At 39.3% G+C, this 12514-nt stretch overlaps 1 protein-coding gene across 1 annotated transcript in view; it reads left to right on the forward strand.

The window, feature by feature from the left end:
• LOC139388047 (relaxin family peptide receptor 2a) overlaps positions 1-12514 on the forward strand; it is a 204985-nt gene that overhangs the window by 96837 nt on the left and 95634 nt on the right. The window contains exon 8 of the mRNA XM_071134545.1: positions 2289-2360. Within this exon, the coding sequence (XP_070990646.1) occupies positions 2289-2360 (72 nt within the window). The remainder of the gene's footprint in view (positions 1-2288; positions 2361-12514) is intronic.

The following is a 12514-nucleotide window of genomic DNA, read 5'->3' on the forward strand; positions in this document are numbered from 1 at the left end:
TAAGCCACCTCCAATGTCACTTTAGAGAACTTGGCAATACGTCCAACTGGCCTCACTACCGCAGACCACGTGTAATGACGTTGTGTGGGTGAGCGGTTTGCTGATCAACGTTGTGAACAGGGTGCCCCATGATGGCAGTGGGTTTATGTTATGGGCAGGCATAAGCTACGGACAACCAACACAGTTGCATTTTATCAATGGTAATTTGAATACACAGAGATACCCTGACCAAATTCTGAGGCCCATTGTTATGCCATTCATCCACCGCCATCACCTCATGTTTTAGCATGATAATGCACGGACGGCCCCATGTCGCAAGGATCTGTACACAATTCCTGAAAGCTGAAAATGTCTCAGTTCTTCCATGGCCTGCATACTCAGACCTGTCACCAATTGCGCATGTTTGGGATGCTCTGGATCGACGTGCACGACAGCGTGTTCCAGGTCCCGCCAACATCCAGCAACTTTTCACAGCCATTAAAGAGGAGTGAGACCAACATTCCACAGGCCGTACAAAAGTATGATCAACTCTATGCGAAGGATGCGTCCCTTCCTCTTTTTTAAGGTATCTGTGCTCTGTGGCTCAATCGAGCAGATTCATTGTTTTTCATAGTTTTCTTAATTGAGCACATTGAAAGCTTCTTTGGATATGCTCAAATTAGTTTGTGGTCATTATTTGTCGGAAAGCACAATCAGATATGCCATTAAGCTACGTATTGTATTTCATGTAAAGCAAATCTGTTGTATTGTGTAATTTCTCTGTAGGGTTAGACTGTGTTGAATAAATGTATGTGTTACGGTTTTCTTCGGGTGAAGTAGAGTCGGACCAAAATGCAGCGTGGTAATTTAGATTCATCTTTAATAATGAAAAAACGAACAATACAAAAACAAGAAACGTAACACGAAAACCTAACAGCCTATACTGGTGCAAAACAAACACAGAGACAGGAACAATCACCCACGAAACACTCAAAGAATATGGCTGCCTAAATATGGTTCCCAATCAGAGACAACGATAATCACCTGCCTCTGATTGAGAACCAATTCAGACAGCCATAGACTTTGCTAGAGAACCCCACTAAACCACAATCCCAATACCTACGAAAACCCCAAGACAAAACACACCACATAAATAAACCCATGTCACACCCTGGCCTGACCAAAATAATAAAGAAAACACAAAATATAAAGACCAGGGCGTGACAGTTTGACATCTATTGGCACTTTGGATGTATTTTACTTTATATGGTATTTGGTTCTCTCTCTCTCCATAACTACCGTAAGGTCTTTGGTTCTCTCTCTCTCCATATCTACCGTAAGGTCTTTGGTTCTCTCTCTCTCCATATCTACCGTAAGGTCTTTGGTTCTCTCTCTCTCCATAACTACCGTGAGGTCTTTGGTTCTCTCTCTCTCTCCATAACTACCGTAAGGTCTTTGGTTCTCTCTCTCTCCATAACTACCGTAAGGTCTTTGGTTCTCTCTCTCTCCATAACTACCGTAAGGTCTTTGGTTCTCTCTCTCTCCATAACTACCGTAAGGTATTTGGTTCTCTCTCTCTCCATAACTACCGTAAGGTCTTTGGTTCTCTCTCTCACCATATCTACCGTAAGGTCTTTGGTTCTCTCTCTCTCCATAACTACCGTAAGGTCTTTGGTTCTCTCTCTCTCCATATCTACCGTAAGGTCTTTGGTTCTCTCTCTCTCCATAACTACCGTAAGGTCTTTGGTTCTCTCTCTCTCCATATCTACCGTAAGGTCTTTGGTTCTCTCTCTCTCCATAACTACCGTAAGGTCTTTGGTTCTCTCTCTCTCCATATCTACCATAAGGTCTTTGGTTCTCTCTCTCTCCATAACTACCGTAAGGTCTTTGGTTCTCTCTCTCTCTCCATATCGACCGTAAGGTCTTTGGTTCTCTCTCTCTCCATATCTACCGTAAGGTCTTTGGTTCTCTCTCTCTCCATAACTACCGTGAGGTCTTTGGTTCTCTCTCTCTCTCCATAACTACCGTAAGGTCTTTGGTTCTCTCTCTCTCCATAACTACCGTAAGGTCTTTGGTTCTCTCTCTCTCCATAACTACCGTAAGGTCTTTGGTTCTCTCTCTCTCCATAACTACCGTAAGGTCTTTGGTTCTCTCTCTCTCCATATCGACCGTAAGGTCTTTGGTTCTCTCTCTCTCCATAACTACCGTAAGGTCTTTGGTTCTCTCTCTCTCCATAACTACCGTAAGGTCTTTGGTTCTCTCTCTCTCCATATCTACCGTAAGGTCTTTGGTTCTCTCTCTCTCACCAGGGTGTTGGATCACAACCCTCTGAACAGTGTTTCCCAAGACACCTTCACCGGCCTCACCTCCCTCATGTTCCTGTGAGTAGCACATACACACACACACACACACACACACACACACACACACACACACACACACACACACACACTCACACACATGTAAAGATGCACGTGCATACACACACAAACACACATTGTGTTGGACGAAGGAAATATAATATAATTAATTTATGTGTCATTCATTTTCTTTGTCATAACACATTGTTTTTCTTCCCTCCTTCACAAGATATCACAGTCTGACTTCATGTTCCGACATTCTTTGATAAACATGTAAAAATGTAGGCTTACAGAAACAACTCTATGGTTAAGTTTAGGCCATTCATTCAGACTGGGTTAAGGTCTGGCACAGGGTTAAAACAGACACAATTCTACGGTTAAGTGAAGGATTAAAGTTTGGGATAGAGGTAAAACTTTAGGCATTCATTCCGATTGGGTTTACTAAAACTTTTGTGGACAGATGGTGGAGCTCCGGCTCCGAAGACTGCGTCATTTAAGTATTTGTGCCTTGTATCTGGAGTGATCTCTCGGTCCCTCCCTCTGCCACTCCTTCACACTGTCTTTACGTTGTCTATACTTGTTTATTGATTGTTCACATCTCATTTTGCATTAAAAAAATTAAAAAATATTCTGCATTCAAACATAAAATATCTTCTGAGTATGAATACTAAACTAATAGTAAGTCTAGGAAATGATGCATTTCAGAATAGTAGGTTCATTTTGTGGGCCTTTGGCTCTAAACACAATATAACAAAAATCAACTCTGTCTCCTCCTGAGTCTCATTGAAAATATGATAGTGGTTTCCTTCTCTTTTTCCTTTTGTCCTCTCCTTACTCCTCTCCTTACTTCCCCTCTTACTCCTCTCCTTACTCCTCTCCTTACTCCTCTCCTTATTCCTCTCCTTATTCCTCTCCTTACTCCTCTCCTTACTTCCCCTCTTCTCTTACTCCTCTCCTTACTTCCCCTCTTACTCCTCTCCTTACTCCTCTCCTTACTTCCCCTCTTACTCCTCTCCTTACTCCTCTCCTTATTCCTCTCCTTATTCCTCTCCTTACTCCTCTCCTTACTTCCCCTCTTACTCCTCTCCTTACTCCTCTCCTTACTCCTCTCCTTACTCCTCTCCTTACTTCTCTCCTTACTCCTCTCCCTACTCCTCTCCTTTTCTCCTCTCCTTTCTCCTCTCCTTACTTCCCCTCTTACTCCTCTCCTTACTCCTCTCCTTACTCCTCTCCTTATTCCTCTCCTTACTCCTCTCCTTACTTCCCCTCTTACTCCTCTCCTTACTCCTCTCCTTACTCCTCTCCTTACTCCTCTCCTTACTTCTCTCCTTACTCCTCTCCCTACTCCTCTCCTTACTTCTCTCCTTACTCCTCTCCTTACTCCTCTCCTTAGTCCTCTCCTTATTCCTCTCCTTCCTCCTCTCCTTCCTCCTCTCCTTTCTTCTCTCCTTAATCCTCTCCTTACTCCTCTCCTTGCTCCTCTCCTTGCTCCTGTCCTTTTCTCCTCTCCTTACTCCTCTCCCTTTGCTCTCTCCTTACTCATCTCCTTACTCCTCTCCTTATTCCCCTCCTTACTCCTGTTCTTACTCTTCGCCTTTTCTCCTCTCCTTACTCCTCTCCTTCTCCTCTCATTTTCTCCTCTCCTTACTCCTCTCCTTACTCCTCTCCTTTTCTCTTCTCCTTATCTCCACTCCTTTCTCCTCTCATTACTCCTCTCCTTTTCTCCTCTCTTTACTCCTCTCCTTATTTATTTTCTCCTCTCTTTACTCCTCTCCTTTTCTCCTCTCCTTACTCCTCTCCTTTTCTCCTCTCCTTACTCCTCTCCTTACTCCTCTTCTTTTCTCCTCTTCTTACTCCTCTCCTTACTCCTCTTCTTTTCTCCTCTTCTTACTCCTCTCCCTTTATCCTCTCTTTACTCCTCTCCTTACTGATCTCATTTTCTCTTCTCCTTATCTCCACTCCTTTTCTCCACTCCTTTTCTCCTTTCCTTACTCCTCTCCTTTTCTCCTCTCCTTACTCCTCTCCTTTTCTCTACTCCGTATCTCCACTCCTTTTCTCCTCTCCTTTTCCCCTCCCCTTACTCCTCTCCTTTTCCCCTCCCCTTACTCCTCTCCTTTTCCCCTCTCCTAACAAAAATCAACTCTGTCTCCTCCAGAGTCTCATTGAAAATATTTTAGTGGTTGCGTTCTCTTTTTCCTTTTGTCCTCTCCTTACTCCTCTCCTTACTCCTCTCCTTACTTCCCCTCTTACTCCTCTCCTTACTCCTCTCCTTACTCCTCTCCTTGTTCCTCTCCTTATTCCTCTCCTTACTCCTCTCCTTACTTCCCCTCTTACTCCTCTCCTTACTCCTCTCCTTATTCCTCTCCTTATTCCTCTCCTTACTCCTCTCCTTACTCCTCTCCTTACTTCTCTCCTTACTCCTCTCCGTACTCATCTCCTTACTCCTCTCCTTACTCCTCTCCTTAGTCCTCTCCTTACTTCTCTCCTTATTCCTCTCCTTACACCTCTCCTTTTCTCCTTTCCTTACTCTTCTCCTTTTCTCCATTCCTTATTCCTCTCCTTACTCCTCTCCTTACTTCTCTCCTTACTCCTCTCCTTACTCCTCTACTTACTCCTTACTCCTCTCCTTACTTCTCTCATTACTCCTCTCCTTACTCATCTCCTTACTTCTCTCCTTACTCATCTCCTTACTCCTCTCCTTACGCCTCTCCTTCCTCCTCTCCTTTCTTCTCTCCTTACTCCTCTCCTTACTCCTTTCCTTATTCCCCTCCTTACTCCTGTTCTTACTCTTCTCCTTTTCTCCTCTCCTTACTCCTCTCCTTATCTCCACTCCTTTTCTCCAATCCTTACTCCCCTCCTTACTCCTCTCCGTTTCTCCTCTCCTTTTTTCCTCTCCTTACTGCTCTCCTTACTCCTCTCCTTGCTCCTCTTCTTACCCCTCTCCTTACTCCTCTCCTTACTCCTCTACTTACTCCTCTCCTTACTCCTCTCCTTACTTCTCTCCTTACTCCTCTCCTTACTCCTCTACTTACCCCTCTCCTTACTCCTCTCCTTACTCCTCTACTTACTCCTCTCCTTACTCCCCTCCTTACTCCTCTCCGTTTCTCCTCTCCTTTTTTCCTCTCCTTACTGCTCTCCTTACTCCTCTCCTTGCTCCTCTTCTTACCCCTCTCCTTACTCCTCTCCTTACTTCTCTCCTTACTCATCTCCTTACTCTTCTCCGTACTCCTCTCCTTCCTCCTCTCCTTTCTTCTCTCCTTACTCCTCTCCTTACTCCCTTCCTTATTCCCCTCCTTACTCCTGTTCTTACTCTTCTCCTTTTCTCCTCTCCTTACTCCTCTCCTTATCTCCACTCCTTTTCTCCAATCCTTACTCCCCTCCTTACTCCTCTCCGTTTCTCCTCTCCTTTTTTCCTCTCCTTACTGCTCTCCTTACTCCTCTCCTTGCTCCTCTCCTTACCCCTCTCCTTTTCTCCCCTCCTTACTCCTCTCCTTTTCTCCTCTCCTTTTTTCCTCTCCTTACTGCTCTCCTTACTCCTCTCCTTATTCCTCTCCTTACACCTCTCCTTTTCTCCTTTCCTTACTCTTCTCCTTTTCTCCACTCCTTTTCTCCATTCCTTATTCCTCTCCTTATTCCTCTCCTTACTCCTCTCCTTACTCCTCTTCTTACTCCTCTCCTTTCTCCTCTACTTACTCCTCTCCCCATTCTCCTCATCATTATGTTCTCCTCACCTGTATCTTTCTCTTACTTTGTTGTAGAACTATGTTCAACACATCTCTGTCTTTCTCACTCACTCTCGTTCTTTGCTCACTCGCTCTAGTTCTCTGTCTTGCTCACTCGTTCTCCCTATCCATTTCAAGTTTTTTTAAAATGTATTTATTTATTTATTCATTTATTTTCACCTTTATTTAACCAGGTAGGCCAGTTGAGAACAATTTCTCATTTACAACTGCGCCCTGGCCAAGATAAAGCACAGCAGTTTGACCAAAAACAACAACACAGAGTTACACATAAGAAAACTTACCGTCAATAATACAAAATAAAATAAAAATTGAAAGATCTATCTACAGTGTGTGCAAATGTAGAAGAGTAGGGAGGTCAGGCAATAAATTGGCCATAGAGGCAAAAATAATTACAATTTAGCATTATTACTGGAGTGATTTATGTGCAGATGATGATGTGCTAGTATAGATACTGGGGGTGCAAAAGACCAAGATAAATAATAATATGGGGATGAGGTAGTTGGGTGTGCTATTTACAGATTGGCTATGGGTACAGTGATCGGTAAGCTGCTCTGACAGCTGATGCTTAAAGTTAGAGAGGGAGATATAAGACTCCAGCTTCAGAGATTTATATACAGTGCCTTGCGAAAGTATTCGGCCCCCTTGAACTTTGCGACCTTTTGCCACATTTCAGGCTTCAAACATAAAGATATAAAACTGTATTTTTTTGTGAAGAATCAACAACAAGTGGGACACAATCATGAAGTGGAACGACATTTATTGATTATTTCAAACTTTTTTAACAAATCAAAAACTGAAAAATTGGGCGTGCAAAATTATTCAGCCCCCTTAAGTTAATACTTTGTAGCGCCACCTTTTGCTGCGATTACAGCTGTAAGTCGCTTGGGGTATGTCTCTATCAGTTTTGCACATCGAGAGACTGACATTTTTTCCCATTCCTCCTTGCAAAACAGCTCGAGCTCAGTGAGGTTGGATGGAGAGCATTTGTAAACAGCAGTTTTCAGTTCTTTCCACAGATTCTCGATTGGATTCAGGTCTGGACTCTGACTTGGCCATTCTAACACCTGGATATGTTTATTTTTGAACCATTCCATTGTAGATTTTGCTTTATGTTTTGGATCATTGCCTTGTTGGAAGACAAATCTCCGTCCCAGTCTCAGGTCTTTTGCAGACTCCATCAGGTTTTCTTCCAGAATGGTCCTGTATTTGGCTCCATCCATCTTCCCATCAATTTTAACCATCTTCCCTGTCCCTGCTGAAGAAAAGCAGGCCCAAACCATGATGCTGCCACCACCATGTTTGACAGTGGGGATGTTGTGTTCAGGGTGATGAGCTGTGTTGCTTTTACGCCAAACATAACGTTTTGCATTGTTGCCAAAAAGTTCAATTTTGGTTTCATCTGACCAGAGCACCTTCTTCCACATGTTTGGTGTGTCTCCCAGGTGGCTTGTGGCAAACTTTAAACGACACTTTTTATGGATATCTTTAAGAAATGGCTTTCTTCTTGCCACTCTTCCATAAAGGCCAGATTTGTGCAATATACGACTGATTGTTGTCCTATGGACAGAGTCTCCCACCTCCCACCTGTAGATCTCTGCAGTTCATCCAGAGTGATCATGGGCCTCTCTGATCAGTCTTCTCCTTGTATGAGCTGAAAGTTTAGAGGGACGGCCAGGTCTTGGTAGATTTGCAGTGGTCTGATACTCCTTCCATTTCAATATTATCGCTTGCACAGTGCTCCTTGGGATGTTTAAAGCTTGGGAAATCCTTTTGTATCCAAATCTGGCTTTAAACTTCTTCACAACAGTATCTCGGACCTGCCTGGTGTGTTCCTTGTTCTTCATGATGCTCTCTGTGCTTTTAACGGACCTCTGAGACTATCACAGTGCAGGTGCATTTATACGGAGACTTGATTACACACAGGTGGATTGTATTTATCATCATTAGTCATTTAGGTCAACATTGGATAATAATAATAATTTTAATAATTTTGCACGCCCAATTTTTCAGTTTTTGATTTGTTAAAAAAGTTTGAAATATCCAATAAATGTTGTTCCACTTCATGGTTGTGTCCCACTTGTTGTTGATTCTTCACAACAAAAATACAGTTTTATATCTTTATGTTTGAAGCCTGAAATGTGGCAAAAGGTCGCAAAGTTCAAGGGGGCCGAATACTTTCGCAAGGCACTGTATATATATATTTATTCATTTATTATATTCATATATTTGCCACATGCACAGGATACAACAGGTGTTAAAACAGTTCAGTGGAATTCTTAACTTGAGAGTTTTTTCCAAACAATGCTGTAATGATAATAATATAGATAATAATATAGGTAATGATAATACTAAAGATTTTAATAATATAGATAATAATATTAATATAGATAATAATAGTTTAGATAATAAAAATAAAAATGTAGATCATAATAATAATAATATAGATCATAATAATATAGATAATAATAATATAGATCATAATAATATAGAAAATAATAATATAGATAATAATAATATAGATAATAATGATAATAATAGTTTAGATAATAATAATAAAAATGTAGATCATAATAATAATAATATAGATCATAATAATATAGATAATAATGATAATAATAGTTTAGATAATAATAATACAAATGTAGATCATAATAATATAGATCATAATAATTTAGATCATAATAATTTAGATAATAATAATATAGATAATAATAATAATTTAGATCAGAATAATATAGATCATAATAATAATAATAGTATAGACAATAATAATAACATAGATTATAGATTATAATAATAATATAGATAATAATAATATCGATAATAATAATATTGACCATCATAATAATAGTATAGATCATAAAAATAATATAGATCATAATAATAGTATAGATTATAATAATAATATTGATCATAATAATAATAGTATAGATCATAATAATATAGATAAAATAATAATAATAATTGATCATATTAATAATATAGATCATATTGATAATAATATAGATCATAATAATAATATAGATAATAATAATATAGATAATAGTAATAATATAAAGCATAATAATAATAGTATAGATCACAGTGATAATAAAGATAATACTAATAATATAGATAATAATACTAATAATATAGATCAATTTAATTTAATATTAATAGTATAGATCATAATAATAATATAGATAATAATACTAATAATATAGATTAATTTAATATGAATAGTATAGATGATAATAATAATATAGATAATAATAATATAGGTAATATTAATAAATATAATATAGATCATAATAATAAATAGATAATACTAATAATATAGATCATAATATGAATAATATAGATCATAATAATAACATAGATAATAACAATATAGATCATAATAATAATAGTATAGATCAAAATAATAATAGTTTAGATCATAATAATGCTAATATATATAATAATAATAATAGTATAGATTATAATAAAATAGATAACAATATAGATAATAGTACTAGTATAGATAATAATAATAATATAGATCATAATAATAATGTAAATCATGATAATAATTGTATAGATAATAATAATAGTAATATAGATCATAATAAAATAGATCATAATAATAATAGTGTAGATAAATAATAATAATAATAATAATAATACAAATAATAATATAGATAATAGTATTTATCATAATAATAGTTTAGATAATAATAATAATAATATTAATATAGATAGTAATAATATAGATAATAATATTTATCAGAATAAAATAGATCATAATAATAATAGTGTAGATAAATAATAATAATAATAATAATAATAATACAAATAATAATATAGATAATAATAATATAGATATTAACAATAATAATATACACTACCGTTCAAAAGTTTGGGGTCACTTAGAAATGTCCTTGTTTTTGAAAGAAAAGCAAAAAAAAAATCTCCATTAAAATAACATCAAATTGATCAGAAATACAGTGTGCACATTGTTAATGTTGTAAATTACTATTGTAGCTGGAAACGGCAGATTTTTTATGGAATATCTACGTAGGCGTACAGAGACCCATTATCAGCAACCATCACTCCTGTGTTCCAATGGCACGTTGAGTTAGCTAATCCAAGTTTATTATTTTAAAAGGCTAATTGATCATTAGAAAACCCCTTTGCAATTATGTTAGCACAGCTGAAAACTGTTGTCCTGATTAAAGAAGCAATAAAACGGGCTGTAGACTAGTTGAGTATCTGGAGCATCAGCATTTCTTGGGGTTCGATTACAGGCTCAAAATGGCTAGAAACAAAAAACGTTCTTCTGAAACTCGTCAGTCTTTTCTTGTTCTGAGAAATGAAGGCTATTCCATGCGAGAAATTTCAAGAAACTGAAGATCTTGTACGCTTTGTACTACTCCCTTCACAGAACAGCGCAAACTGGCACTAACCAGATTAGAAAGAGGAGTGGGAGGCCCCGGTGCACAACTGCGCAAAAGGACATGTACATTAGTTTGAGAAACAGACGCCTCACAAGTCCTCAACTGGCAGTTTCATTAAATAGTACCCGCAAAACACCAGTCTCAACGTCAAAAGTGAAGAGGCGACTCCGGGATACTGGCCTTCTAGGCAGAGTTGCAAACAAAAAGCCATATCTCAAACGGGCCGATTTAAAGATTAAGATGGGCCAAAGAACACAGACAGTGTGCGTTGGGATTGTGTGTGCGTTGGGACTGTGTGTGACTGTGTGTGTGTGTGTGTGTGTGTGTGTGTGTGTGTGTGTTGTGACTGTGTGTGTGTGTTATTCTTTATTTTTATTTCACCTTTATTTAACCAGGTAGGCTAGTTGAGAACAAGTTCTCATTTGCAACTGCGACCTGGCCAAGATAAAGCATAGCAGTGTGAACAGACAACAACACAGAGTTACACATGGAGTAAACAATTAACAAGTCAATAACGCAGTAGAAAAAGAGAGTCTATGGACATTGTGTGCAAAAGGCATGAGGAGGTAGGCGAATAATTACAATTTTGCAGATTAACACTGGAGTGATAAATGATCAGATGGTCATGTACAGGTAGAGATATTGGTGTGCAAAAGAGCAGAAAAGTAAATAAATAAAAACAGTATGGGGATGAGGTAGGTAAAATTGGGTGGCTATTTACCGACAGACTATGTACAGCTGCAGCGATCGGTTAGCTGCTCAGATGGCAGATGTTTGAAGTTGGTGAGGGAGATAAAAGTCTCCAACTTCAGCGATTTTTGCAATTCGTTCCAGTCGCAGGTCAGCAGAGAACTGGAAGGAAAGGCGGCCAAATGAGGTTTTGGCTTTAGGGATGATCAGTGAGTTACACCTTCTGGAGCGCGTGCTACGGGTGGGTGTTGCCATCGTGACCAGTGAACTGAGATAAGGCGGAGCTTTACCTAGCATGGACTTGTAGATGACCTGGAGCCAGTGGGTCTGGCGACGAATATGTAGCGAGGGCCAGCCGACTAGAGCATACAGGTCGCAGTGGTGGGTGGTATAAGGTGCTTTAGTAACAAAACGGATGGCACTGTGATAAACTGCATCCAGTTTGCTGAGTAGAGTATTGGAAGCTATTTTGTAGATGACATCCCCGAAGTCGAGGATCGGTAGGATAGTCAGTTTTACTAGGGTAAGTTTGGAGGCGTGAGTGAAGTAGGCTTTGTTGCGGAATAGAAAGCCGACTATAGATTTGATTTTAGATTGGAGATGTTTGATATGAGTCTGGAAGGAGAGTTTACAGTCTAGCCAGACACCTAGGTACTTATAGATGTCCACATATTCTAAGTCGGAACCATCCAGGGTGGTGATGCTAGTCGGGCGTGCAGGTGCAGGCAGCGAACGGTTGAAAAGCATGCGTTTGCTTTTACTAGCGTTTAAGAGCAGTTGGAAGCCACGGAAGGAGTGTTGTATGGCATTGAAGCTCGTTTGGAGGTTAGATAGCACAGTGTCCAAGGACGGGACGGAAGTATACAGAATGGTGTCGTCTGCGTAGAGGTGGATCGGGGAATCGCCCGCAGCAAGAGCAACATCATTGATATATACGTGTGTGTGTGCGTTGTGACTGTGTGTGTGTGTGTGTGTGTGTGTGTGTGTGTGTGTGTGTGTGTGTGTGTATGTGTGTGTGTGTGTGTGTATGTGTATGTGTGTGTGTGTGTGTGTGTGTGTGTGTGTGTGTGTGTGTGTGTGTGTGTGTGTGTGTGTGTGTGTGTGTGTGTGTGTTTAGTCAAAGGCAGCCACAGTAACTACTGCATCAAGAAACTTAGTTCTGCCATTCATAAAACAGGCAAACAGGCATAACGGAGCTGTTACTAGTTATAGTTGGTGAACTACATTGTTAATAGTTTTGTGACATACTGCTGTGTACCGTACACAGATGAAGAGACGTTGACAAAATTGACCTTCATCATTACATAACAGTCCCTGTAGTTTTGCC

This window comes from Oncorhynchus clarkii, chromosome 29 (assembly GCF_045791955.1).
Source record: "Oncorhynchus clarkii lewisi isolate Uvic-CL-2024 chromosome 29, UVic_Ocla_1.0, whole genome shotgun sequence".
In the NCBI taxonomy this organism is placed as follows: Eukaryota; Metazoa; Chordata; class Actinopteri; order Salmoniformes; family Salmonidae; genus Oncorhynchus; species Oncorhynchus clarkii.